Genomic DNA, 26995 nt, shown 5'->3' on the forward strand with positions numbered 1-26995 from the left:
AAGGTGGGGGGGGGGGGGACACAGAAAGGCACACAAGGACACATATAGGAGGGAGGAAAGCACCCTACTGGCTTACTTAACCATACACAAAACACTGGGAGAGGGGGGAGTGGGCCACAGGGTGCTGCCAGAGCAGCTAGCAGGAAAGCAGGTTGTATTTGTATGTTTGGTGGAGCAGCTCCACTGGTGTTGTGGGGTACCCTCTTATTGCAGGCAGCTGTGGCAGTGGGTGGTGACTGGTGAGGCAGGAAGCCTCCTCTCCTTCCGAGAGGGGAGCGGGGCTGTAGGTCCCTGTGAAGGTGGTGTTGGGGAGAGCAGGAGCCTGTAGCAGCTTAGCAAACTCCTACTACTGCCTCTCCCAGCAGACAGGGTGATGTGGTGACTCCTCCTGGTGGACACAGGATACTGGGCAAGATGGACCTATGGTCTGATCCTGTAAATGGCAGTTCTTGTGCTCTTTTGCATTTCAGCAAGTACTTGCAGAAGATAAGGAGGTTAGCACCTTAGAGATTAGTTCAGAGGTTCATGAGTTTCTGTAGCTAACTTTAAATCACTCTTCAGACTAACTGTTAACTAACCTGGCTAACCAGTCCCCAGTAAGTACTGTGCCACTAAGATACCCGTTGCTTGGAATCCTCTGTAGCTGAAGTCAGTCTTTCTTAAGAGTCAGTTGTAGAAATACTTACAAATATAGTAAGCTTAGAGAGATACTATTGTTCTTCCCTTTTGTTAATATTTTCAGATCAAGTGCAACTGACTGCTTATTGAATACATACATTTTCAAGATAGTCCAGTCCGTCTTGAGTGAAGAAAACTTTAAATCTGTATAACTAAGGTCTTTAGACATGTAATGACACATGGCACATGTATTTGAAAATCATAATTGACATGCAGGCTCATTTCACTTGTCTACTGGCATTTTGTTCAATTCTGGGTCTATATATTTGTTTTGCATAGCTCTTAAACTGTATTATCAGCATCAACCACAAGATGGCTATGTTTGCTTAAAATTAAAACCCCCTTCTATTCAAATATATACATGCTGTGAATATAGAAAAAGCATCTTGAATTACATAGCAATAGAGATGAAGCTTGTATTATGCTTTAAACTGCTTAAAGAGCATGAAGCAACATGCATGGCTGGTTCAGGGTGCATGCTGCATGTGGTACCTGGGCACACCAGCCCTGTTGATCCATCACATGGGGCCAGTTTATGGGCTTGATCCATCCCATAAGCAGCCTTGTGGCGCTCATCTGGCACAGGGCTGGGTTAGGTTGACACACCTGAATTAAATTAATACTTATTTTTCTTGATGGCCGTTTAGTATTCTGTTAAAGTTTAACACTTTTTCGTAGAAACACGTATAAAAAGTGTTAATAGGAACTTTATTTCTGATATTGGAGATGCTTTTTGGGCACAAAACTATTAGTGGTAATCAAATTTACTCTATCAATTACTTTATTATATATTTCATTTAAATTGCCTGAAAGGTTTTCCATCTTTTCTATTAAATAATGTGGGATGATTAAGTCATGTCAGCAACATTTATAATCTTTTTCATTTTTGGTTTTCAGTGATGATTTTTTGACATATGCATATATTAATTTGTAAAATAAAATAGTGTAGAATACGCTTACATTTTTTATAATGTGGACCATACTTTTGAAAGCACATCTTGTGTGTTTCTTGAATCATTCTTGAATTATTCACTCTCCTATTTAGACCATCGTGTTGTTCTTTAGGAAGGTCTGGTTACTTAAATATGTATACATTTTTATTCTTTCATAGCATAAAGCTGCATTTTTTTGGCAGGGGGGTGGGGAATCTCACTGTCTTGTTTTGCTTCTTATTCCATCTCTGCTACAGTTCACTGTTTTTTTTTCTCTTCCTGGTCTGTGTTGCTTAGTCCTTAGCTTCCTTGTACATTCATCATTTATTGGTAGCTTTGAGTTCCTTTCCCACTGGGGACTTTTTTGTAATTGCCTGCAATTTCAGTCTTGCAGCTGGCTCTGTTGCTTTATACAGCCCCTACTTACTCTTATGTAGCAGGAGCCTCTAATGAAGCTCTTTTTGCTAGGATAACCGTAATAAATAAATAATAACCCTCCCTCCACAAAGCTCTGTGACACTAGGTACAAGAAGCCAGTGTGTGTCAGACCTGCACGAGAGCAGATAAAATTATGTATTTCAAGCATTTGACATGTCATACTGCAGCAGTTTTGGGAGCAGTAATATGCATCTCATTTGTTTATTGTGAATTGGCTCTTTGCATGTGGGGAGACCAGTGGGTGTGGTCCTTGATTTTAGCAAGGCTTTTCATATGGTCTCCCAGAACGTTCTTGCAGGCAAGCTAAGGAAGTATGGGATGGATGAATGGACTGTATGGTGGATAGAAAGCTGGCTGGAGCATCAGGCTCAGAGGGTAATAATCAATGGCTTGATGTCATAGTTGGCAGCCGGTATCAAGTGGAGTGTCCCAGGGGTTGGTCCTGCGGCTGGTTGTGTTCCATGTCTTCATCAGTGACTTGGAAGATGGCATAGAGTGCACCCTCAGTCAGTTTGCAGATGACACCAAGCAGGGCGGACTAGTAGATACGCTGGAGGGTAGGGCTAGGATTCAGAGTGATCTAGGCAAATTAGAGTAATGGCCAAAAGAAATGTCATAAGGTTTAAAAAGGTCAAGTGTGAAGTCCTGCACTTAGGACGGAATAATCCTATGCACCAGTACAGGCTGGGGGCTGATTAGCTGAGCAGCAGCTCTGCAGAAAAGGACCTGGAGGTTAGAGTGGACAGTAAGCTGAATATGAGCCAGCAGTGTGCCCTTGTTGCATTGGTAGGTATGTTGGCAGTAGATCCAGGGAAGTGACTATTTCCCTCTGTTCAGCACTGATGAGGCCACATCTGGAGTACTGTGTTCAGTTTTGGGCACCCCGCTACAGAAAGGATGTGGACAAATTAGAGAGAGTCCAGTGGAGGTCAACAAAAATGGTGAGGAGGCTGGGGCCACATGACTTATGAGGAAAGACTGAGGGAACTTGATACCGGCTTATTTAGTCTAGAGAAGAGAAGATTGAGGGGGGATTTAATAGCAGTCTTTTGCTATCTGAAGGGAGGGTTCGAAAGAGGATGGAGCCTAGATTGTTCTCAGCAGCAGCAGATGATAGAATAAGGAGCAATGGTCTCAAGTTTCAGCAAGGGAAATTTAGGTTAAATATTAGGAAGAATTTTCTCATTAGGAGAGTAGTAAAAAACTGGAACAGGTTACCCAGAGAAGTAGTGAAATCTCTGTCTTTGGAGGTTTTTAAGACCTGGCTAGAAAATGTTTTGTCTGGGATGCTTTAGTTGGGGATGGCCCTGGTTTTGTGGGGGTAGGGGTGTTGGACTAGTTGACCTCCTGAAGTCCCCTCCAACCCTAACTTTCTATGATTCTCTGAGTTTTATCAAAATAAACTGTTTGCAAAACAGTTCTCCTATGATGTTCTCATGGACATCAACTTGTGAGTTAAATAATTGCCTTCCGTCTCTCTCATTTCAGCCTGTAGTGATTTGTAAAGTCAGTCATTTAAGATCTTCCTTCCGCATTTATTCTGATCATTGGTATCTTCTTTTCTTTTCACATTTCATTCAGGTTTCTCTTAATTACATATTTCCATCTTACCCTGGGCTTTTATTTTTCCCTCTTTCCTTCATGTGTCATCTGTTACTGTTTTCATTATATTTCTTTCCATTTAAGTACATAAGGGTTGTGCATCAGGATTTGGGAGAATGCCTGTTCACCAGGCTGGACATAAGGAAAAACTTCTTTACTGTCCGAGCCCCCAAGGTCTGTAATAGACTCCCTCCAGAGGTGGTACAAGCACCTACTCTGGACTCTTTTAAGAAACGTCTGGACACTTATCTTGCTGGGATCCTTTGAACCCTAGCTGCCTCGATCTTCTGAGGTCCTGCCTCGATCTTCCGAGGTCCATTCCAGCTTTAATGTCTATGAAAGCTATGAAATCTTGCCTAGGGAATGCTCCAGCGATATCTGCCTGGTCTTCCTGGCTTTCTCAACTATATTCCTCTTGCAAAGTTTTTGTGATGTCATTGCTTTTGTCTCTCTTAGGTTGGAAACAGATGTTGCATTTGTCCTGGGAGAAAACAGTTTGTACTGGGATCCTTGAGGCATAAACATTTATTATCCTGCTTCAAGTACCTGTCAAGTATGAGAGAGAGAGAGTGTACTAATGCTTTTTCCCTGGGAAATCATTGTGTGTATCTTTAAGGATATTGAAGGTCAATCTAGGGGGTAAGCCTGTTGGGCTTTATGTTCTTGTGGGCCATCTACTATCAGAGTAGCAGCAGTGCAGCTTGAAGGGTGACATGCAGATGGTTGTGCCGTTCCTGTTTTGATTTGGACCAAAACCTGGGACAGCCAGGACTGCCTTGAATTTAATCTCTGTTTATAGCCTCAGTGAAACCACAGCATCTTTATCTTAGTTCATTTGAGTTCCTCTTCATACCAGTCTCACCACTGTCAGGTTGATCTATATTTTCAGTTTTCTTGGTATATTTTTATTATAAACACTTTTTCCATTTCTTGTATCACCAGATACAACCAGTCACCTGGTTTAGGGCATTCCTTTTCCTTGCCTTCATTGTATCTTCCCATCCACCTGTGCAACTCTCAATCACTTGAGTTTTTCTGGTGTTTAGTTTTAGCTACCTTTCTCTAAATGTTGCTTTTCTGTGTAACTTACTAGTTTGCCACGTTTTTATACATTTTATCTTTGCTACCTGATTAGAATGTCAGGACCTATCATTCTATGCTAGGGATACTGTTAATGCCTTTCTCTCTCTCAAATTCAAATGTTGTGTTTATTGTCAATGAGAAATAAAAAGCAGTATACTCGTGCTTTGAAAATCTAGTATGTGGTCAATGCAATGGGAGTTTCCATTTTTTTAATGGTCTAAAATAGTTTGAGTTGATTGACCTTCAGGAATTACTGAAAGTGCCACTTATTTGCTGTAGGTTTGTGTGAATGACTCCATAAGATCATAAATACCTTAAATATGTTTCCAGACTGTTGGATGATTATACGTGCTAATTGAGTGCAGGGTGTTAGTATTGTTGTATGTTTATATAATTGTATTTTTGAATATAAAGAGCAGAGAATAAACTCTCTTTCATATTAAACAAATGCATACAAAAGAGAAAAGTAAATTTAGCAATATGTTATCTTAATAACTTGAAACCAATGTACAGTTATGATGTTTTCATTTATTTGACTAGTACAAAGAAAAATTAAAGTTTTAGATATCTATTCTAAAACTTTAAAGTAGTGTGGACATTTATTCACTGTGGCAGTAATTGTATTTCTAAGAGTCCAGTATTATTCTGAGTTAACATTAACTGGCTTAGTGGATGAAAGGAAAGCAATAGGTATGGTTTATGAGTAGCTTGATTTTTAGTAAGGTTTTTTGATACTGTCCTTTGTGACATAAACAAGTACAGGAAATAAGGTCTTGGTTTTGACCACAGACTGATTGAAAAGTCATTCTTAATGAGTAGTTCCAGGTGCTTCTTTGTCAAGCTTGGAGGGTGTTTCAAGGAGATCCAGAAGAGTTTGTTCTGAACCCATTTCTGTTAAATGTTTTTATTGATGACTTAGAATACAGAATATGCTTTAAGTATCTGCAGATTACACCATGCTGGGAGGTGATGCAAGGAAAGGATGAGAGATCAGAATTCAAAATTACTTTGATAAACTGAAGACATGGTTTGAATTCAGCAAGATGGAATTCAATAGATAAGTGAAAGTACTATACTTGGGAAGCACTACAATATGGATAGTAATTGGCTACTCAGTAGTGCAGCAGTAAAAGATCTTGGGGTTATGGGAGTTATAGGGGGTCAAAAACTAAATATATATTAATGCTATGACATGACTGCCAGAAAGATTAACTCATTTTGAGATGTATTACCAAGAGTGTTTTCTGTAATGCACTGGAGGTTATTATTTCACTTTGGTTGGTGCTGGTGAGACTTCAGCTTACATATTGCTTCTAGTTTTGGGGATCATACTTTAAGTAAGTGGTAGACAAGTAGTTAATCCAGAGGAGAGCCTCAAGGATAAGTGATTTAGAAAGCTGCCTATGAGAAAAACTTGAAAATATTTGGTTTGTTTAGAGAACGCTGAGGTCAAGGAATGTAATAAGTCCTTTGTGTGTGTGCACAAATTTAGATATACATATAATACATGCATATACAGATATATAGTGTTTATGGTGTATGTGGCTTAGGACAAACTTTCTTAATATAGAGTGGGGAAACACTGGAAAAGATTATCTGAGCATGTTGTAGGATCTTCTTCACTGGATGTCTTTAAGTACAGATGAGTACTTAAAAAACATTTCTCAGGGATAGATTAAGTATATTTGATCTGGCCTCAGTGTTGAAGGTTGAACAATGGTTCCTTTAAAACGTTCAGTTATGCAGAGAACTACAAAAGAAAGTGATACAGATGGTCTACTGTTCTTGTAGTTGAAAATGCATTGTTTTTTTATTTCTAAATGGATTGGATCCACTAGTTTCAGGACTTGGTAGATCATGTTTTAAAATAGCTTCTTTGGAAGAAGAAACTAGTAGATACATGCTGTTTTTCATTTTTAGCATTAATATTACTTTATGTACCAAGGTGTAATGCAATCATGCAGGTTTTGTCTTTTCTAGTTTAACTTCAGGAAAATATAGTTAGTAATCTTCAGATGAAGCATCAAACTTTTCAATATAAGACGTTTTCATCTAGTTTATTTCTTTGAAGGCTTTTTAGAAATGAACATTTTCTTTTTTTAACTGCTATTTCTGTAATTTGCAGAAACCTAGCAGTCAGATTTCAGTGTCTTTCTCTGAAACGGCATGATTTCTTATATGTATTACTGAGACAAGTAAATAAAACATCCTTTGTTCGAGAGAATGTGTCTCATAGGCTTAAAATGGTCTGGGTATAGTACCTTACTTTTCCCAGGGCTTTGAGACTCTGGGATTTAGAGTTAAGCCTTGTGGCCCTGTAGATAAAAAGTAGTAATATTCTTTCCTTTAAATAGAGAAAGAACTGGGGCTTAGTCAGTGGGTCTGAGGGTCTGAGTACATACGTTTCAATTAGTAAGAGCTGCTGGCTCTTAGCCACCCTTCAAAGTAGTGCAGAAGTGGCTTGCCTAGTATCCCTTAATAAAAATCCATTGTAAGATTAAGATGAGAACCTAGGTCTTCTCACTGCAGTCTTGTGCTTCCAGGCTATCTTTCTTCTTTAATCCCTGCTTTGTTTTAAGTGACCAGTTTTCAGTATTCTTACTAACAGCTTCATTTGCCTTACCTATATGTATGTATGTGCATTTTTGTTTAGTTCAGTCTCCACTCTCACTGAACCTTCACTTGAAAAAGGTGCTTTAGATCATAAAGAACTCTCAGGCCTAAGAACAGAACCTACATTTGTTGGTTTTATAGTGGTCCAGCATAATATGTGATGATGCCTTCCAAGTCACTGAACAAATGCCTTTCATTTACATAGTGCATCTGTATTTCAAAGAACTGATCCAAGATATGTAAGCCGTATTAGTCTTAACGATGGGAAGTTTAAGTTTAAGGACATCTTCAGGTAAGCATTAAGTAGCTCTTTGTGTTTTGTCAAAAAGTACCAATTAAAAATAAAATGTACTTGGTACATACACTCAGACCCCCCTATTCAAAGAGTAAAAAGATACCACCCATTTTTTCCATTTCCCTTTTGTTTTTTTTGTTTCTAGTTATTGATTTAAGAATACACAAAAATCTGAGTGCAGTGTTGATATTTACTAAGAGGACAATTTAAAATCCAAGGAGTATGCCCATAGGCATGTAGGAGGAAGTTTCATTTTAATTTTGAAAGAAACTGCTCATAACATCATCAAAATACCACATTTCAGTAAGAATTTCCCTCCTATGCTCCTGTTTATTGTGCTTCATTGTCTCTGAGAATGGGCTCTTAGGGAGTACAACTCCGATTTTGTTCTTTATTAGTGTCTGTTTTCCTTTTCTCCATCATCAGCTCCTTTGTCTTTCTTCCCTTTCTTTCCCAGAATTATTTTGTCTCCTTTTCTTTGTTATGATATTCTTATCCTTAATAACATCCTTCCATTTTCACACTAACCTTCACACTAAAGAACATGTTAGTCCTCTTCTTCATCTATTTCACTTCCCCAGTTTCATTTTTGATTGCTTGGTCCTGTAATCACTTCTTTTTTGCTGCTCATCTTGCCTTGGAGATGTTCACAGTTCTTCAAATTGATCCCTTTCTGTGTTTCTAAACCATCCTTTTTTCAATCTGATTTTTCAGCTTCCCCATCCATTTATGTGCAGGTCTCTGGTAGTATAGTGGAGAGAATAAACAAGTGGTAACTCCTGCTGAGAGAGATGCACTTCCTTCTGTCTCTTGAGAGCTAGAAACCATAGTATAGCCGCAGAGGGTCCTTGTTTTTCAGGTAGAATTGAGCATTTTTTCTGCTTCCCTACAGATTGGAGGAATTCCAGAAAGAGTATTTTTGTGAATTATATCTCAGTTGTAAGATGAATTAATTTTTTTTTGCATGCAGAACACATTGGAATGTAGATTTACTGTTACTTTTAGTTAACTAAAGTTCAGGATGACTCATGGAGGACATTACAATTATGTTTTACATGTTAAAGATGCTGTGATCCTTGCCAAGTCCTTAAGGGACAGATGTAGTTGAAACACAGTCCCATTAAAGCCAGGTGGCCTGCAAAGCCAGCTGCTATTTCTGCTATAGTCTGGTGTTAGTAATTGGTGGTGCAGAATTTTCATATCTGAGTGTCTGGCCTGTGACTATCCGAGAGTGACAAAACATGATTAGTAACAGAAACCTAAAAATGATTGTTTAATCAAATTAGCTTGTGCTCTGCCTATATGTTTCAGCTAAACCTAGGTAACATTGTGATTTTGCTACATATTGTTAGTAGTGAAAAATGTTTTGAGTTTCTTAGGTTTTTACTTTTTTCTTTCTATTTTGCATTTACAGCTGGAAGGCCCATGTGTTCTCCAGATACAAAAAATACGTAATGTTGCTGCACCAAAGGATAATGAAGAATCTCAGGCTGCTCCCAGAATGCTGCGTTTGCAGATGACTGATGGACACACAAGCTGCACAGCAGTAGAATATAATTACATGTCAAAAATAAGGTGAACAGTGCTTGCTTTTCCTTCATTGAGTCTTTGTTGTAACATCCCAGAAGAGTCACAAAAATATGAGAAATGATAATACGTGAAATGTTTTCCAGGTTGTTGAAAGAACATGGGAATCAACACTTTACAAACAACAATCCTTTTTATGCTTGACCTCATTGCTTTTTTCTTTTTCTTGCTTTGCTGCTCTTGCTTCTATCTCAGAAATAGGTAGCTTTTGCTCCCTGGTCCTTCCATATCTGAGAGCTCATTTTTTCTACCTTACTTGTTGCATTTCAGCTCTGTAGAGAATAAAAGGAGAGTTAGAGTAAGTTGCCAGACCGCATTTTACTATTTCCACTTTTATAGTAGAATCTCTCTCAAAGTTTCTGTAAGGTGTAGGTTGTATATGCCAGTTAACTTGGAAACTTGAGGTGAAGAGCAGTATTTTGAAAATGTTAGGCAAATTCAACACTTGGCAAGCAAGAGTTAACAGAGCTGTGAAAGTAAAATTAATAAAGCATCATGAATGCCTAAGTGAGGTCATGAGCTTGGTCAAACCTATCTTTTGTTTTTCTGAGGCAGTGCTGATACTGTAAGAAGAGCTGAGAGAGATGGAAATATGAAGGACCTCCTTGGAATACTAGCAGGTGAAAATGAAATGCAAGGGGTTTTTTTATTACTTTTTATTGAACCATCTGTGTAGTTGGGAAAAATTTTGGACAAGCTTTTGGGCACAACATGTGCTTCTGTTTCTTCTCCAGGTATTATGTATAGGAATAATTTTTGCAGATGATGCAAAGATGCATGTGTCAGCAGGGCCTTCTTTTCTTAAGGTCTCATATGAAATAAAATCTGGTCAAGCTCCCCTGCTGGACACTTGCCAGACTGTTATGATGGGTTCCACACTAGGACCTCCGTGCCTTTAGTTTGGAGCTTAGGCGTATGTTCTGTGTAGTGATCTTGTATCTGACAGTCCTCTTGATAATGAGGATTCCTCAATCCAGTTGCCTAGCTACTGAAACTAATGCCACCCAGTATTCCCACACAACTTTCAGTTTTTCTAGAACCCCACTAAAGGTATGGGGCATCTGATCAATGCTTTACCCCATTAGACACGCCAGAGTAGTTAGTTATATTAGTCTGATGTTAGGAAGAAGCCAGGACAGTGTATCATTTCTTCTTCAGAGAGGCATTAGCTTTCAGAGGTTATAGCCTCTGTTTTTAGTACACAGTGGGCACATCTACCTGTGCTGTAAATGCTCCTGAATAAACTCTGGTGCAGTTTGTACTAGAGTTCATTGCTCCCAGGTGCAGCTTTTACACGTACAGCTGGGACCACAGCCTATTGAGCTGGAGTTGCTCCACCCCAGCTTAATGTGCTGCATAGGGGCTGGCTGGGGCATGAAGATGCTACAGTGCAGGGCCAGGTAGCAGGCAGCCCCCACGCTGTAGCACCCTCATGCCCTAGCCAGTCTCCTTCACCATCAATATGTGTGTTTGAGCACATGTATGTACCCTGCTCTAGGATAATACTGGTTCTGGGCAGTACTGTCCTATGACAGAGTTAACTAGTTTACTGTGGCCTAATAATGCCATATGTGTAGATGGTGATGCTTTACTGCGCAGGTAATTAGTCGACTCCTTAATAGAGCATCCATGTAGGTGCACCTACTGTCATATACACATACACAGTTTCACCCAAAGACTCTTGTCTACCAGACCAAGTAGCATTTTTCACTACATTGTTTCCTTGCTAGCACAACACAGAGAAACTCTAGTACTCATTAGGGCTGTGCAAGGCTTCTAACTGTGCTTCGGATCCAGAGAAGCTTTGGACACTTCGGTGTCTGAAGCAGCATGTCTGGATCGAAGCACTGGCTTTGTTAGGCTTTCCGAAGTGGTTCAGAGCTTCCAAACCGCTTCAGAGCTGCCTCGGAGATCCGGCCATAGGGTGTAATGGGGAATCAATGAAATATCTATAGCTTTGTTGTTTTTTGTCTGATTCGGTGAGACTTACGGGGGGGCGGGTAGCCTCTGTTGAGTGCATGAAGCTTGCCACATTTCAAGAAGATCAGTGCAGGGGGTTGGGGGAAACTGCCCCCCAAATTATTGAAAGCAAAACTCATGTCTTGTATATGTGTTAAGCCACAGCGGGGTCAAAACTGCAGGGGTGGTAGTGCCTGGTGAGGTCACAATGACTGTGAAGTTACAAGAAGATCGGTGCTGGGGTTGGGGGGAACTGTACCTCAAGCTGCTGACAGGCAAAACTCGTGGCATAGATGACCCTGTGTGTGTTAAGGTGCAGCAGGCTGAAAACTGCAGGGGTGGTGGCCCCTGCTCAGTCCATGAAGCCTGCCAACTTTCAAGTAGATAAGTGTAGGGGCTATTATAAAAGTTATAGATATTTCATTGATTCCTGATTATACCTTATGGCCGGATCTCTGAAGCCCTCAGAGGCGCTTTGGCAGATTTGAATCGTGAACCCAGTCCGGAGTTCTGGATCGGATTGCTGGCATCCAAAGCAGCTGGATCTGAAGCCGGATCGAATAGCTGCCTACTTGCACAGGCCTAGTACTCCTGCTCTTTTTTTTACTAGAATTGGGGGGAAAAAATACCTAGTACTTGAAACTGCATGAGTCTGTTAATTTCAGTTATACTACTGGCTTTTGAAAAAGTTGGTTTTGCTTGTATTCTGCAGTGTTTTTGGATTTAAATGATACACTATTTGTTCCAGGGAAACTTGAGAAAAATTCGTCATGCGTAAGTTGCAGCTAGTTAGCAACACTGTTTTGGGTGGGTTTGCTAGACGTGGCTGTATTTTAAATAGGAAGGCTGTTATGGGCTATGCAAGTTACTTGAGGAGATTTCATAATACTCTGGATATTGAGTTTGAGGTTTAATTAGTTGATATAGTTTCATAGTTTCATTGTTGCACATCTTGATAAGTTGACATTTAAAAAAGTCTGTATGCAACCATTTCATTAAAAAATCTATTTGCCTGACAGGTGGCAAATACCCCAGTACATTGTTATATGAAATAATGTAATTGTTCAAGTTGGATCAAATTGGTCTGGTCAGTGATCTTTACTAGACTTGCAATAAAAGCTTGAAATTCCAAGCCACATGCCTGTTCTGGGTGCCAGAATTTACTGCACTATTCTGTTAGCATATAGTACATACAAAATAGTCACGACTGCATTCACTAATACCAAAAATCCACAATAGTCTTCCCTTTTCTTCCTTCACTGAAGTGATTCTTAATGCGACATGGTTCCATTTATTGACTTTACATCATACTGAGCTTTTGTCTACATAAATCCCACAAACTTCTGTTCCATGTGCCTCCTTGTTGGGAACAATAGAGAATCTGGTAGTTGAGAAGGAAAAGGTGAGAACTCTGGCTTAAAACTGAGCTTGTTATTAAAAATAGTGGCAGGAAATGTGAACATATTATAGTTGCAGCATAACTGCAGCTAATTATCCAGGTTCTCAGAAGAAAAGATTTGAAGCTGGCACATAAGGCTAAATAAAGTTCCTCATAGTGGTGTAGGTACGTGGTGTGGTGTGGTGCTTCCACTTCACCTGTAGAATATATTGTATGTTTTGTTTCGTTATAGTAGATTGAGGTTTTTATTCATTGAAATAGTATTATTTACCAATATTTTTATATACTGGATTTGCTAAATTCAGGCTGGAGCCTGATGAAATTGGCCTTTTAGATTGTGATTTTTAGGCTGTGGTTTTGGGCTTTTTTTTTTAGCCATTGTAGCACACTTCTAACAAAAATTGTGCATATAAGCTCATAGGATTCGTATGGAATAAATTAATGAAGTAGTAACAAAAATTCTTGTGGATGGCTTAAGGGAATGAATAATGATCTTGGAAGCAGTGTGTCCTCTAGTTCAGTGGTCTCCAAAGTGGGGTGTGCGCACTCCAGGAGGTGTGCAAGATGATCCATTGGGGTGTGGGAAAAAATATTAGAACTTCTATTTCTATTTATAAAAATATATATTGGGGGTGCGTGCTCAAAATTTTTTTACTGATAGGGGTGTGTGATCAAAAAAGTTTGGAGACCACTGCTCTAGGTTACTGGCTGGAATTTAGCTTTTCAGCAACTACCGATCAAGCCATGTGAGAGTTGATGAATGACTTATTTTAGATCGGTTGGTGTTTCGTTCTAAAAATGGCTAATGGATAAGTTTCACATAATAAAAATTTCCATGAATTAGTACCTTTTTTGGCAGTAAAACTGTGAAGTAAGAACTGAGCAACCATGGAAACTAGAATTAGATTTCATATTATTATTGTTTATGCATTATAAGTCGAGGAGCTTTAGGTTAGTAAGCTGATTGAAATAATTATTCCCCATGGTTTTATATTTTTATAGTTTAAAAATGGCTATCTTAAAGAGAAGATGCAAGAACAGGAAAGTTTACATTTTTTTCATAGTTGCAATGACTGACCTTAGTTCTAATAATAGATTTGTTCAGGCCATCTGAAGAAAATCAACTGAAAAGTCCTCTCTATTCTGATAACAAAAAATACATTTATAAGTTCAGTGTTCTGCCAGTTTTTCATTTTTTGGCATGTACTCCCCTTTTTAATACTGTGGTAGTATTTAACCATGCTATAAAAGGTGAGTCCAAATTTTTCCTTTTGGAGTGTAGTTTTTGTAGCAGCTTGTTAAGTCAGATGTATGAATTATTTTTTTAATCAGTTAACCAAAAATCTTAAGTCTGAACAAACGCTACTGATTCAGAGCTAACTTTCTTAAGCATCATTTTGGATTGATTTTTTTCCCCCCGCCCAGCCATTAAGTAGAGAAAATAAGTGTTTTCAATTGGATAAAGCTTTCTTTTGAATTATTTTTTTAATCTTGGATAGAAGTTGCCATCCTGGCTTGATCTTTTTTATTTTTGGTCCTTTTTGTCATTTTGCTTTATTAGAATCATAGAGAAGTAGGGCTGGAAGGGACCTTGAGAAGTCATCTAATCCAACCCCCCTGCCTCAGGCAGGGCCATAACTATCAGCCCATCCCATAAAAACTATTATCTAGATTCTGTGTAAGAATGCTGTCAACCCTGATGCAACTAAGCCTAATGCCCTATCCTGCTTCAGGTGAAGCAGGGGGATAAATGGCAGCCATTGTCCTGCTTCTGTGAAATGTTGTCAATATGGGCTCAAGTCATCCTGGGTAGAGGACCACACCCCCTGCTACAGAGGAAGGCAAAATCCCAACATTCAGTACATCTGACCATGGGGTAAAATTCCTTCCTGACCCCAAATAGTGTGATTGGTGTGACCCTGAGTGGAGGCGTAAGATCCTCTAGCCAGGAACCTCCAGCTTTGATACATCCCAGTTAGAGTTCTCAGCCTTGGCTATAGCCAGCACCCAATGCCCTGGGAAGGTTTAAAAATACACGTAGCAGAAAAGGAGCTGAGGGCTCGGGAGTGGCAACCAGCAAAGTCCAGGAACTCAGGAAATATCCATGGTAGAATATAGGCATAGCTGTGCCTAGATCATCCCTGACCATTGGCTGTTCAGCCTCTTCTTGAATACTTCCATTGATTGGGAGTCCACAACAAACCTAGGTAGTGCTGTGTCACTAGGTAGTCAGTGTGTCACTTGTTTTTTAACTGGGAAGAAATTTTTCCGGATATCCAATCTAAAACTTCAAGCCATTGGTCCATGTCCTCCTCTCTGTAGCAAGAGAGAAAAGGTGCTTTCCCTTTTCTTTATGGCAGCCCTTCAAGTATTCGAAGACTGCTATCATGTCTTCTCAAGTACCTTTTACACAAGCTGAACATGCCTAGCTTCTTCAGTCTCTACTTGTATGACTTGCTTTCCAGGGTCTTGATCATCTTTGTTGTCCACCTCTGGACACTCTCTAACTTCTCCATGTGCTTTTTAAAATGTTGAGCCCAGAACTGCATACAGTAGCCCAGCAGAGGCCTAACCAGTGCTGAGTAGAAAGACACTTGTCTTGTGTCTTACACTTGGTGGATTGTAGAATCCGATTCCCTTTTTGTGTGGCTGCATCACACCACAGACTCTTATTGAATCTGTGATCTACCAAGACTCCCAAGTCCTTCTCCACAGTTCTTCCAGCCGGCCAGGTATCATCTATTTTATATTTGTGTTTTTGATTATTCCTCCTGAGGTGTAGCATGTTGCGTGTATCCACATTGAACTTCATTCTTTTAGCTCTAGCCTAGCTTTGCAATCTGTTGAGATCCTTCTCATTTTCTCGCACATCCTCCAGTGTGTTTGCACCCAGTTTCCTGTCATCTGCAAACTTGTTTAAGAAGCTTTCTATGCTAGGATCCAAATTTTTAATAAACATGCTGAACAGGGCTGGCCCGTTTGGGACTCCACTCCAAGCATCCTGCCATTCTGACATGGACCTGGTAATAGTGATCCCTTGCTTGTGGCTATTGATCTGTTACTTACCCACCTTTATAGTAGTTTTATCTAGTTCACATTTTTCCAATTTGTTTGAGGAGGTTGTGCGAGACCTTGTTGGAAGCCTTGCTGAAATCCAGATACGTTATATCCACAACATTCCTTTCACCCCTCCAAGTACAGTAGTTATTTTGTCAAAGAAGGAGGTCAAGTTTGTTTGATACAGTTTGCTTTTCATAAATGCATGCTGGTTGCTTGCGATCAGCTTTTCCTCTTCCAAATGCTTACAAATAGTCTTCCTTAGGGTATGCTGTAGTAACTTCCTATGTATTGAGGTGAGGCTAACCTGTCTGTAGTTCCCCGGGTCCTCCTTCTTGCCTTTAAGTTGGCTCTTTTTCAGTCTGCCTGTACCTGGCCCATCTCCTATAATGTCATGATGATCAGTGCCAAGGGCACTGAGATCTCTCCTACCAGTTCCTTTGGGACTATGGGATGAAGTTGATTTGGCCCTGCTGATCTGAATTCATTCAGACTCAACAGAAGCTCTGTGACTGTCTCTTTTGTTGTCTCTTCCCTCAGCTTGCCCCCCTTTCTTATCCAGATAATCCCTATTAGGTGACTGGCTGCAACTTAATTTTTTTGTGACAACTGAGATGTAGACTGTTGAGTAGTTCTGCCTTCTTTGCATCTTCTGTTAATAGTTCCTCCTGGCTTGTTAACAGAGGACCACAGCTTCCTTGGTCCTTTTCTGGCCACCATGCTTCTAGAACCTGTTGTTGTCCTTAAACTCCTTTGCAAGGTCTAGCTCATTTTTTATCTTTGCCTTCCTGATGTTATCACTGTAAGTTCTTGCTATTTTGTGGTATGTTTCCTTGGTGACCTGTCCATTCTTCCAATGAGTGTATGCTTTCCTTTTGAATTCAAGGTATTTTAGAAGCTCCTTGTGCAACCAAACTGGTCTCTTGCATATTCATCATGTTGGGACAGTTTCTTGGGCTTTCCATATTGTACCCTTGAGAAGCTCCCAGCCTTCCTGGGCACCTTTTTCCTTCAGTTTATCCTTCTGCCTATTAGCTCCTTGAGTCATGAAATCTAGTGTCTAATTTTGCTGGCTTCATGCTTTGTCTGTCTCAGGATCTGGAATTCTGTCATATCATGATTACTTTTTCCCAGGTTACCCATCATCTTCACATCTTCCAGCAATTCTTGCCTCTTAGTCAGGACAAGATCCAAGATAGATTATCCTGTAGTTGTATTCTCAGTCTTCTGGAACAGAAAGTTGTCCTCCACATAAGTTAGGAAACGACTTGACATTTTCTGTTTGGCTGCATTGTTCTTCCAGCAGATGTCCAGAAAATGGAAGTCTCTCATCAGTACCATCCTACAGCTTTTAGATAGATTTGTCACCTGTTTGAAGAGTGCCACATCCACCTCCTCATCCTGATTAGGTGGTCTATAATAAATCCCCACCATTATATTGGCAGTGACTCTCCCAGGAAAAAACTCAATGTCTCAATAAAAGTGCCTCGTGTGCAGGACTGTAGCACGTCTGTTTTCCTGCATTGGGGCTTTCTGATAACCCTGAAGCAGGCATAAGAGTTGGTTTATGCTATAGCCTTTCCCAGTCTGCCTTCCCTCCCTGCCAGCTCCTCATGGAAAGAGATGTTGGTAGGACAGTTATGTCTCTGTGCAAGGTTGGACAGGAAGGGCTGCAATTTGAGCTGGCTCTTCTGCCTGATATGGGCTGATCAAAGAAGCCTAATGGAGGAGGAGTCCTTACATGTGCCTCAGCTTATCTCTGTCTGGCTGTGCATCAGGCTCATGGGTGCCCTGACCTGTTTAAATCATCAGAGTAAGCAGAAGGGAAAGTACCAAAAGTTAGAGATTTTTAGTGTAGAATAAGCAGTGTGTAAGAAACTAGAGAATAAAAGAACATACATGCATTAATGACTTTAGGAAATACTGTTAAATCATCACTAGTTCTTAATTTAGTGTTGGTTCTTAATTTTAATATAAATAAAATAGTTTGGTTTGTGTTATAACCAATCAGACAGTTTACAGGGATTAATCTACTTTTAAATCCAGTTTACAATATCGTATCTCTGTGCTATAATGGCAAGTATTCTAGGAAAAGCTATTGAGCACAATAAGTGGACATTAAATGATTTATTGCAAAAGTGATAGATACTAATGATCTACTAAGAAGCATGACAGTGTTCACAGTATAATGGAAGTAGAACTATATTGTTTTGCCTGCTAAAATATATATTTGAGAATTTTTTTATTTCTGATTTTAGCCTGAACACTCCACCTGGAACAAAAATTAAGCTGTCGGGAATTGTTGAAGTGAAGAATGGATTTCTGCTTTTGGATGACAATAACATTGTAGTTCTTGGAGGTGAAGTGGAGCATCTTATAGAAAAATGGGAGTTACAAAGGGTGAGGTAACATCACTGTCAATGCTTGTCTTACAGGATGATAATTATATCTAATGCCTATGAGCAGAGTGTTGATTGTGGGCTCCTTGTGATAAGAATCATTTTAGTCTTTAGAACTGTGCCAGAGTTGTTTGATTTCACTTCAATAACCTGTAATGAGAGTTCATATTATATACTACAAGTGCAGAAATCTTTGAGTGTAGAAATCTTTGAGTGGAAACTTTATTCCTGTTGTATTCTGTGGAATTTTAAACTTAAATATCTAGTGGAAGTTAATTCTTACTTTCACCTGAAGCAGGTGTAAAGTCACTTATGGCAGATGTATTTAAGTATGATTGCTTTTGGCAGTCCCCCTGAAAATGTATACATTTTTTTCTTGCCATGGCATTATAAAGTGGCACTTTTACAGACAAAGTAATGCCATATGTTTTTAGAAGGTAGTGATAAAATACTGTAATCCCTGTTTAGGTAATTAGGAAAATTCCACTAAACCTCTGCAAGTGATAACCAGGGATCCAGGTTTTCCATTTCCCACAGACAAACACACATTTTCTCCTTCAAAAGTAAAAAAAAATCTGGGAAACCACAGGTTTCCCTTTGCAGGCTAGCAGAGTTCAACCCTGCCAGGGGCTGCTTGGGGCTGGGAAGAGTGGGAGGATGGTGATCAGAGGCAGGGGGTCTGTGTGCCCAATGATAGGCAGCGTGGTGGAGAGTAGCTCCTGCAGCTCCCTGCAGGTAAGTGTGTGGGGTGGGGGTGGGCAGATTGAGACAGTGGGTCAGAGCCCGCATGGTGAGGGAGGAGTGAGGCAAGGTTGGTGGCTGCAGCCCAACCGAGACAGTGCGTGGTACCTGGGGCTTGGGGTCAGGGCTGGAGCAAGTAGGAGTGCATGGGAGGGGAGCAGGACGGAGCCATGAGTGGCCTATTGGGAGGGGAGGAGGCTCCCTGCTGCTGTGCACACTCACATGGAAGTATTGGACCCATAGGTGATGCAGTAGGGAGGCAGGACCCTGCCCCCCTCCCCCCCCCAGGTTTGTGTTCCCACAACATGGCATGGGGTTGCAGCCTAGCTGGACTGGCACCCGCAGGAGCTGCCTCCATGGCCCAGCAGTCTGGACCAAGCACAGGAGGGTGGGGAGGCTCAGTGATGCTGGTGCTGGTAGTGCCATGCTGCCATGGCCGCCAATGTGATGTGCCCCCTGCCTGTCTGCCTCGGTGCCTCATGTTGGCACTCATGGCAGTGTGGATGGTATGGGATGCCCGGAGGTGGCAGCGCAGAGTTGTGCACCACGGCTACTGCTGGGTGGGTAGGGGGCACCTCACCTTGGTGCCATGGTAGTGTAGCGCTCCCTCCAGAGCCAGGTCCTGCCTGCTGGGCTGCAGGGGCATCTGTCTGTCTCGGTTGCAGCCCTGTGCCCTGCTGTGGACGCAAAAATCTGCGGGTTGGGCATGTGCTCACCCATGCCTTCTCAATGTGTTGCCTGTGGTATTGCCTATGTGCCACTGCCTGCCTCACACACCCACTCCCTGCCCTGTACACCCACTCCCTTCCCCACACGCTGGGGGACTAGGGCCTGGAGGCAGGGGATTGAGAGTGAGGGGCATCAGAGTTGGGAGCAAAGAGCACTGGTAGGGCCAGGAATCTTCTGGTCTGTAGTAAGGGGCACCAGCAGGGCTGGGCGAGGGGGCACTGTAGCATGGGCAAGGGCAGGGAACTGGCATATGGGCGGTGCTCAGTACCCCTCACCCCAAAGCAGTGGGGAGGCCTGCCACAGCTTGGCACGCATCCTGGTGAGTGAAAGGGTCAGGAGGATTTCAGATTTTCCATGATAGAAAAACCAAAATCAAATGCTAAAATATATATATATATGTATAGGTGTTTAGAATTTGTTTTATTATAATGACTGAGGCACTGGCAGGCTTCCAGATTGCTTTAAAATTGTAAATATGTATCAATAAATCATTGTGTTAAGGTGATACATATATATAGTGGTGCTTCATTTTAATTGTGAAAAAAATGTATTTTGTGGGTTTCAATCAGAGAATTTTGGATTTTTTAAAAGAGAAAATCAGGATCCCTGGTGATAACTATGCTTCAACATATTTTCTGCTTGGCATGTTTCAATTGTAGTTTAGTTTTGTCAAGGCCATAATCACTAAGTTGAATTACAGAGAGCTTTTAAGCAAATCATGAAGACATCTGAACCTTTACTTTACTCTAATATGCTCAGCCTAGTAATAGGAGAGTATATTAAAAAATGAATTTTTTTCAAGCTGTCTCTGTTACTACCTGCCACTGATACAAAGGAGTGATCAGAAAATCTTGATCCGGTGACAAGGTTCTGTTCTATTAACGTATTTCTGTTCTACCAAATGGCTGTTAGAGATTTAATTATTTTGTTAGGTTAGTGTGGGGTACCCGTGAGTAACATCTGCTTATTCTACTATTATTGCTATCTATAAGTATTTATTGACACAGCATGTAGATTTGTTATGTCAAGGAGCATCTTATTTATGAACATACCATCTAGGACGTTTTCCTCTCTATACACTCCTTATTTTCCACTGACCAGAATTTTAGAGAACGTATTCCATTCTTTGAATGGAAGGGAGGGGAGGGACCCACAAAGTCTATAGAAAGTTTCAAGTGAAACTTCAAGAGTGTTTCTTTAGTCAAACTTTGAATGGAATACTTAGTTATAGTTGAAACTTCCTTTAATCTTTGTGAGTCCCTCTTCTTTCTGCCCTCCTTTCCCCTTGCTCTTTTGGGCAAGCTGGATTAAAATCAATTTGATAGTTTTGATTTCTAAAAATACATTAAAAAGGTAAATGTTTGTTAAAATGATTTTTGTGCTCCTTTAGTTGAAAAATTCTTGAAATGTGTTCTGCAAACTGTATGATGCTTTAAAAAACATTCTACCATCATAATAATAATATTCTGGGATCAACAGCAAAAACATCCGAACTCATGATTTCTTTTCAAGAATAGAATAAAGTAGGTATCTTGGGTATTTTAACTAGCTTAAATATAATTTTGGATTTTACAGTAGAGGGAAAAGCTAAATTAAGAATTCAGGGGTGGTGATTCTTAAGTACTTGAAATTGCAGACTAATTGGTAAATGGCCAGTCAGTTCAATCAGGATTATTAACACTACATTGAAACTTGCTCACACATTCACCCTATATGGTCATGAGCACAGGTATGTTGTTCTATAAGTACAGTGTTTACTGAAAACAGAAACTGGAAAATAACAATGTAGAATATTCATTTTATTATGAAGAGGTGAACAGCTGACTAACTTCACCCTTTCCCCTCCAGTTTGTTTAACTTTATTTAAACTCCACCCCTCATATTCCTTTAAGGTAGAAGGTTCATAGATTTCATAGACATTCGGGCTGGAAGGGACCTCGGAAGATCGAGTCCAGCCCCCTGTCCCAGGGGCAGGAAGTCAGCTGGGGTCAAAGGATCCCAGCAAGATAAGCATCCAAATTTCTCTTGAAGGCGTTAAAAGTAGGTGCTTGAACCCTTTCGGATGGCAGGCTGTCCCAGCCCTTGGGGACTTGGACAGTAAAGAAAATCTTCCTTATGTCCAGCCTGAAATGGTCTTGTAGTAGTTTATAATGGTTCGACCTTGTCATCCCTTGAGGGGATCTACTGAACAATTGTTCCCTCAGATCCTGGTGAACACCCCTAATGAACTTACAGGTGGGCATCAGATCGCCCCTGAGAGTGCACTTCTCCAGGCTGAAGAGTCCCATAGCTCTCAGCCTCTTGTCATAAGGTCTGTTTTCCTAACCTCTGGTCATGTGCGTGGCTCTTCTCTGGACTCTCTCAAGCTTCTCCACATCCTTTTTGAATTGCGGAGCCCAAAACTGGATGTAGTACTCCAGCTGTGGCCTCACCAAGGCCGAGTACAATGGGAGAATGATGTCCCAGGATTTGCTTGAGAAGCATCTATGGATGCAAGCCAGCATTTTGCTCGCTTTACTAGCCACAGCATCACCCTGAAGGCTCATGTTCATCTTGTGGTCAATCATGACCCCCAAGTCCCTTTCATCTACAGTGCTAGCCAGCGTAGCACTGCCGAGCCTATAAGGATGCTGCAGGTTTTTCCTCCCAAGGTGGAGAACCTTGCATTTTTCAGTGTTAAACACCATCAGGTTCTCATCCACCCGTTTCCTGAGCCTGTCAAGATCAGTCTAGATCGCCCTCCTGTCCTCAGGTGTGGATGCTGTACCCCAAAGTTTGGTATCATCAGCGAACTTGGTGTATTCATTTGACTCTTCATTTTTGAGTTTCTTCTTTCACTAGTATGACTCCTGGGTATACTTCATACACTTTTTCATGTTTTGTATTTGTGCCTTGTGAAAACTCCACATCTTTATTGACTTTGCTAAAAACACTGTATTTACCTGAATCCTACATGACTCTGAATTCAAGACACCCCACCCCCCAATAATAACATTCTAGAAATGGAAAAATGTTTAAATTTGTTATAATCTTTTTTGTCTAGAATCTATTTTTGGAGGGTTGTCTTAAATTTGTCCTCACCCACCACTAGCAGGGCAAGCAGCAAGATCAAGTCAGGTAATGGTGGGACAGGCAGCAGGGCAGTCAAGTGGCCTGACCCCTGCCCACTACTGCCTCTCTTCCCCTTCTGCCACACACACACACCTTGCTCACCTGCCCCCACCCAGCTGTCTGCACACCCCATATCTGTGACTGCATGTTCCATGCCTGGCCTCTCCTCCCTGGACCCAGAGTGACAAGGAGCAGGTGAACAGTGTTGGGGAACAAAGGCTGGTCAGGCAGAGTGGCAGCTGCAGCTTGAACTGACCCTGGGCTTGGGGCCAGTGGTGCAGCTGCTGCCTCCCCTCCCTCGCCCCATTTGTACTTGAATCTAAGACAAAGGACTCCCCCATCCCCCCTTTTCTCTTTCTTTTTCATTACTTGTGCTATGTTTTTGTCTAAATACCTGTATTCCTACCTTCCTAGACCTAAAAATGCCACTACTTCAAAGTCTTCTATTTCTTTGGGACTGGTGAAGACTTCTGCAGAGTGCCAGGGCTAATTGCAAGAGGGAGAGAACCATCTCAGGATTGCACAAGGAGGTGCTTTTAACAGTCTCCCTTGTCCTGTTCAAGATTCATGGGCTGAGTGGATCTTGTGGAATCTTGGCAATTTCATGACTCCAAAAAACTCCAGCATTGGCTGTTGGTCCTATTGTTCAGACTGCTCAGGTGGTGCTTAGAAAACATAGGGACAAGCACTCTTTTGCTTGGTTTTCTTATTACGGTAAGAACAGATTCAGTGATCCAGGACTATCTTTGGCTTGAGCAGTGAAAACATCTGTTCAGCCATTGCACTGAGACTTGGTGAACCATTATGCTTTTTGGTAGCTCTGTTCTGGACTATCAGTCCAGTGTATACTCTGACCGATGCATTTCATAGCTTCTGGTGACTTGGCAGTATCCATTGCTTTCTGATTCTCCTTTGGGACTACATCTGCATCTTTTCAGTCTCTGCCCATCCAGTGTTTGCATTTCCATTTCTAGCTTCAGGTCCTTGCCGCAGCTTAGAGGGGTCCAATTCTTTTACTGTTTCCTTGAAAAAAGCAAGGAGCAAGGATTTAGGCAAGGCAGTGAAACTGGTCAAAGATGCATGGATTTCTGAAAGGAGAGGCAGTGGGCCTTGGTTACTTCCACTGACCCTGTTGTTATTTAGGCTAGCTCTGGCCAGGGGAGTGCCCATGGTTCACGTCACTCTCTCCCCCTACTCTGTTTATGTGGATTGAAGGTGGTGTGGATTTAAAGCCAGGTATCACTGCCTTGTCCTTATCTACATTGCCTCTATCAAATGGTTGGTCCAGGCCTCCTTCCAGGGACTCATCCTTTCTGATTGCAAAGTCTTTCTTTTTCCTGGTGAATGTTTTCATCTCTGCTGTTTGAGGGATTAAATCCTAGTCTGTGAGCTCCTAGCCTTCAACTGCTTTGGCAGATGCCAGGCCTTGAAGCAAGTACTCCTGACCCTCTTAGAGATTTTAATGAACTGTCCTTCACTGTGGGTCATTAACAAAGTCAAAAACATAAAGCTTCACTCCCTTGGCTCCAAAAGGTAATGAAGGGGGAAAAAAACACTCGGCCTACTGCTGTTGAAATCCCCTCATCTTTGGGTCCATTGCTCACATGCCCTGGGCCCTGCAGGCCTTCCACTGGGGTGTCTCCCCTCCTTTCCCTCAACGGTTGTCTGTCCTGATTCCCACTGCCAGGCCTTTCATCCCTCCCTGTTAGTGACTTGGAACCAGCTTTTATGTCTCCAGGCCCTTTCCCGGTTACCTGACCCTGCCTTTCTGGCCAGCACTGGAGGCCCTCGTTAAAATCTTGCAGTATCTTCTCACCCCTTCTGGCTCAGAAGGTCCTGGTCATAAAGTATTTGGTCCTTCAGGTCATATTAGTTGATTGGGAGTACCCATAGATCACCTCTTTGCTTCTGATTTTACAGGAAGTATTCCAGAGAGCAACTAAAATGCAGCTCCCTATCAGATACTTTCCTCATTCCGTGAATAGGGAAGCACCTTCTTTAGCTCTGCAGGTCTTTCACAAGGTGATTCATGATTCTGCATGACTGATTTTATTATCTGGCTGAGGTATTTCTGGTACAACAACCTCCTTTAAATGACAATGACTTTGGACACTTTTGCTGTTCCCAAACCTACTCATTGGGAACAAAAGGAGGATACTTCATCTGAAACAGGTTACCCAGAGGTGGTAGAAGCTCCATCCTTGGGGGTTTTTAAAACCCAGCTAGACAAAGCTTTGGTTGGAAAGATCTAGTTGGGCCTGGTCCTGCTTTGAGCAGGGGGTTGGCCTAGATGACCTCCTGGGGTCCCTTCCAACCCTAATTTTCTATGATTCTATGACTTACACTCCCTTTATTTCACAGCATAGACATTGGATGGTTACAATAGCAGAGTGGACCTGCTGGTTTTTCATTAAAGACATTTATCACCCACAGCAGAGGATTTGACTAGATACGCTTCTCCAGCTAAGTGGACTAGATACTCAGGTTTGGTGTATGACATCTTTTTTGAAGCATACATCTGAGCTATGAAGCTTACCCCTCAGTTCTGTTATGGTACAATGGGCTGCCGTCTCAGCCCACCATACGTCGAGCTTTTGAGTCACCTGCAGTCAAACTGCTAGTGGACAAGTACTTGAAGGAGAAGGAGGAGTTACCTACCAGCAACTGAAGTTTTTTGAGAAATGCATTGTCTGTGTGCACATTAGACATCTTTCTCTGTTTTCTGTCACCTTTTACTCTGAGTCTCTTATACTTGTAGCTTTGTGGTTCAAAGGAAACAAGTAGGAACTGCACTACTACTCTTTGTCCTTAGCACAGGGCATTTACATGCTGTAAAGATATTATGCTAGGTCAGGGTTTGGTTTTGTTTTTTGGAGGTTTTTTTCCCTTGAATATTCAAGGAACGTGCCCACCCATGGTAAGATGGTCATATGGACAAGTCATCGTAAACCCCAGTAATTAATCAGTAATAGGTCTTGTGGGCGTGTTAATAAATCTAGGGATAATTTGAATTATTTTGAATACGTGAGCCAGTACCATTGTTATAGGTAATTGTTACAGTTCCAGCCCAGGTGGGTACTAATTAGTCTAGTAAATATCAAATAAATATGTAGGTTTAGGTGCTGTTTGAGTTGCCACATGTCAGCACACTCGATAAATGTTCTCAGAATTCGATTGTTCAGAAAAGGTAATAAACAAGGCTGTCAACTTTCAGTGCAAGTTTGAGCAAGGATATAATCACTGCGTTTACAGCAAAGAAATGGTGAGTTTTGAGAACCTGTCTTCCATTCTGAGAATTTGGAAATGTATGCCAGTGGCTATAGACTCCTTTTGCCCATTCCCCTACCCCCAACACATGCTTGGCTGTGTAAGCCTTATTCAATCTCTCTGTTTTTTTCCCAACCTGTCTCTTATGCATCCCTAGGTCTTTGCCCTAAGCCCATTCTCCTTGCCTATCATAGTCTCTCTATTCAGCCATTCCCAGTTTCTACCCCCAGCTCTCCTTCCTCATATTTACATCTTATCTATCTCCCCTGCACTATTTCCCTGACTCTGGCCTGGGAAAAGAGACTGGGGCAAAAATTCTACTCCCTATACCATGGCTCTTAGTACTAAATTCCCTTCCTTCTGGATCCCAATGCCAGTTCCCTTGCCCAGACAGTCCTAAGTCTCATTTTCTTCCCATCTTCCAGTTCCAGTCTTCCCAGACACTCTGATTCTTCTCTCTTCCTCTCTTTTGGGTGATTTTTTTCCCCCCATTTGCTTTTTGAATTAGATGGCTTCCTTTTTGGATGTCAGCAGGGAATGTAATTGAATGCACTGGAGACAGACACTTCCTGTTCTTTGTTCCAATACCAGGTGGGAGCCAGCAATAAGAGAGAAAAGCTAGCTTTGTCTCTGTACTTTGCTCAGTCACTTTTATGAAAAAGTGGCATATGCATAATCTTGTCTCATGAAGCAATTGTTTCATGAAGCATACACTCTAGTCAGTACTAGAAAATATGAGGGCCTGGAGCACACTCAGGTGCTTCTTGGAGAAGTGATGTATGTTCAACATGGTCATAACTAGATTCTGTGAGATACCAAAATCTATTCACTGAGGGCAGGATCTGCAAATAATTTGATTGCTGAAACTGAGAAATGTATTATTGTATGTGTTAAACCTGGTTTTCTTTTTTTTCCTCAGCCGAATTTGTGTAGATTATTGTTGGGATTCTAAAAAAAAAAATGCACATCCATGATACAGAAGCTATTCCTCCTCTGAATATAAAATGCCACAAAGCAGCACTTGGGGGAGAGATAAAGATGCTCAAAAAGGTTACCAGAATTTCTTTTAAACATGGGAAAGCAAATGCTCCCCCCCCCCCCCCGC

At 41.3% G+C, this 26995-nt stretch overlaps 1 protein-coding gene across 4 annotated transcripts in view; it reads left to right on the top strand.

The window, feature by feature from the left end:
* TDRD3 (tudor domain containing 3) overlaps window positions 1-26995 on the top strand; it is a 184706-nt gene that overhangs the window by 20599 nt on the left and 137112 nt on the right. For 3 of the 4 annotated variants that reach the window (XM_019524776.1, XM_019524777.1, XM_019524775.1), the window contains exons 3-4: window positions 9056-9216; window positions 17902-18043. In XM_019524776.1, coding sequence (XP_019380321.1) covers window positions 9143-9216; window positions 17902-18043 — 216 coding nt within the window. In that variant the 5' untranslated portion in view covers window positions 9056-9142. Of the gene's footprint in view, window positions 1-9055; window positions 9217-17901; window positions 18044-26995 lie in introns of those variants that run through there. The other variant, XM_019524774.1, reaches the window with a different exon arrangement.

The sequence above is a fragment of the Gavialis gangeticus genome, unplaced genomic scaffold, assembly GCF_001723915.1.
Source record: "Gavialis gangeticus isolate Ggan-Ray unplaced genomic scaffold, GavGan_comp1, whole genome shotgun sequence".
Lineage (NCBI taxonomy): Eukaryota > Metazoa > Chordata > Crocodylia > Gavialidae > Gavialis > Gavialis gangeticus.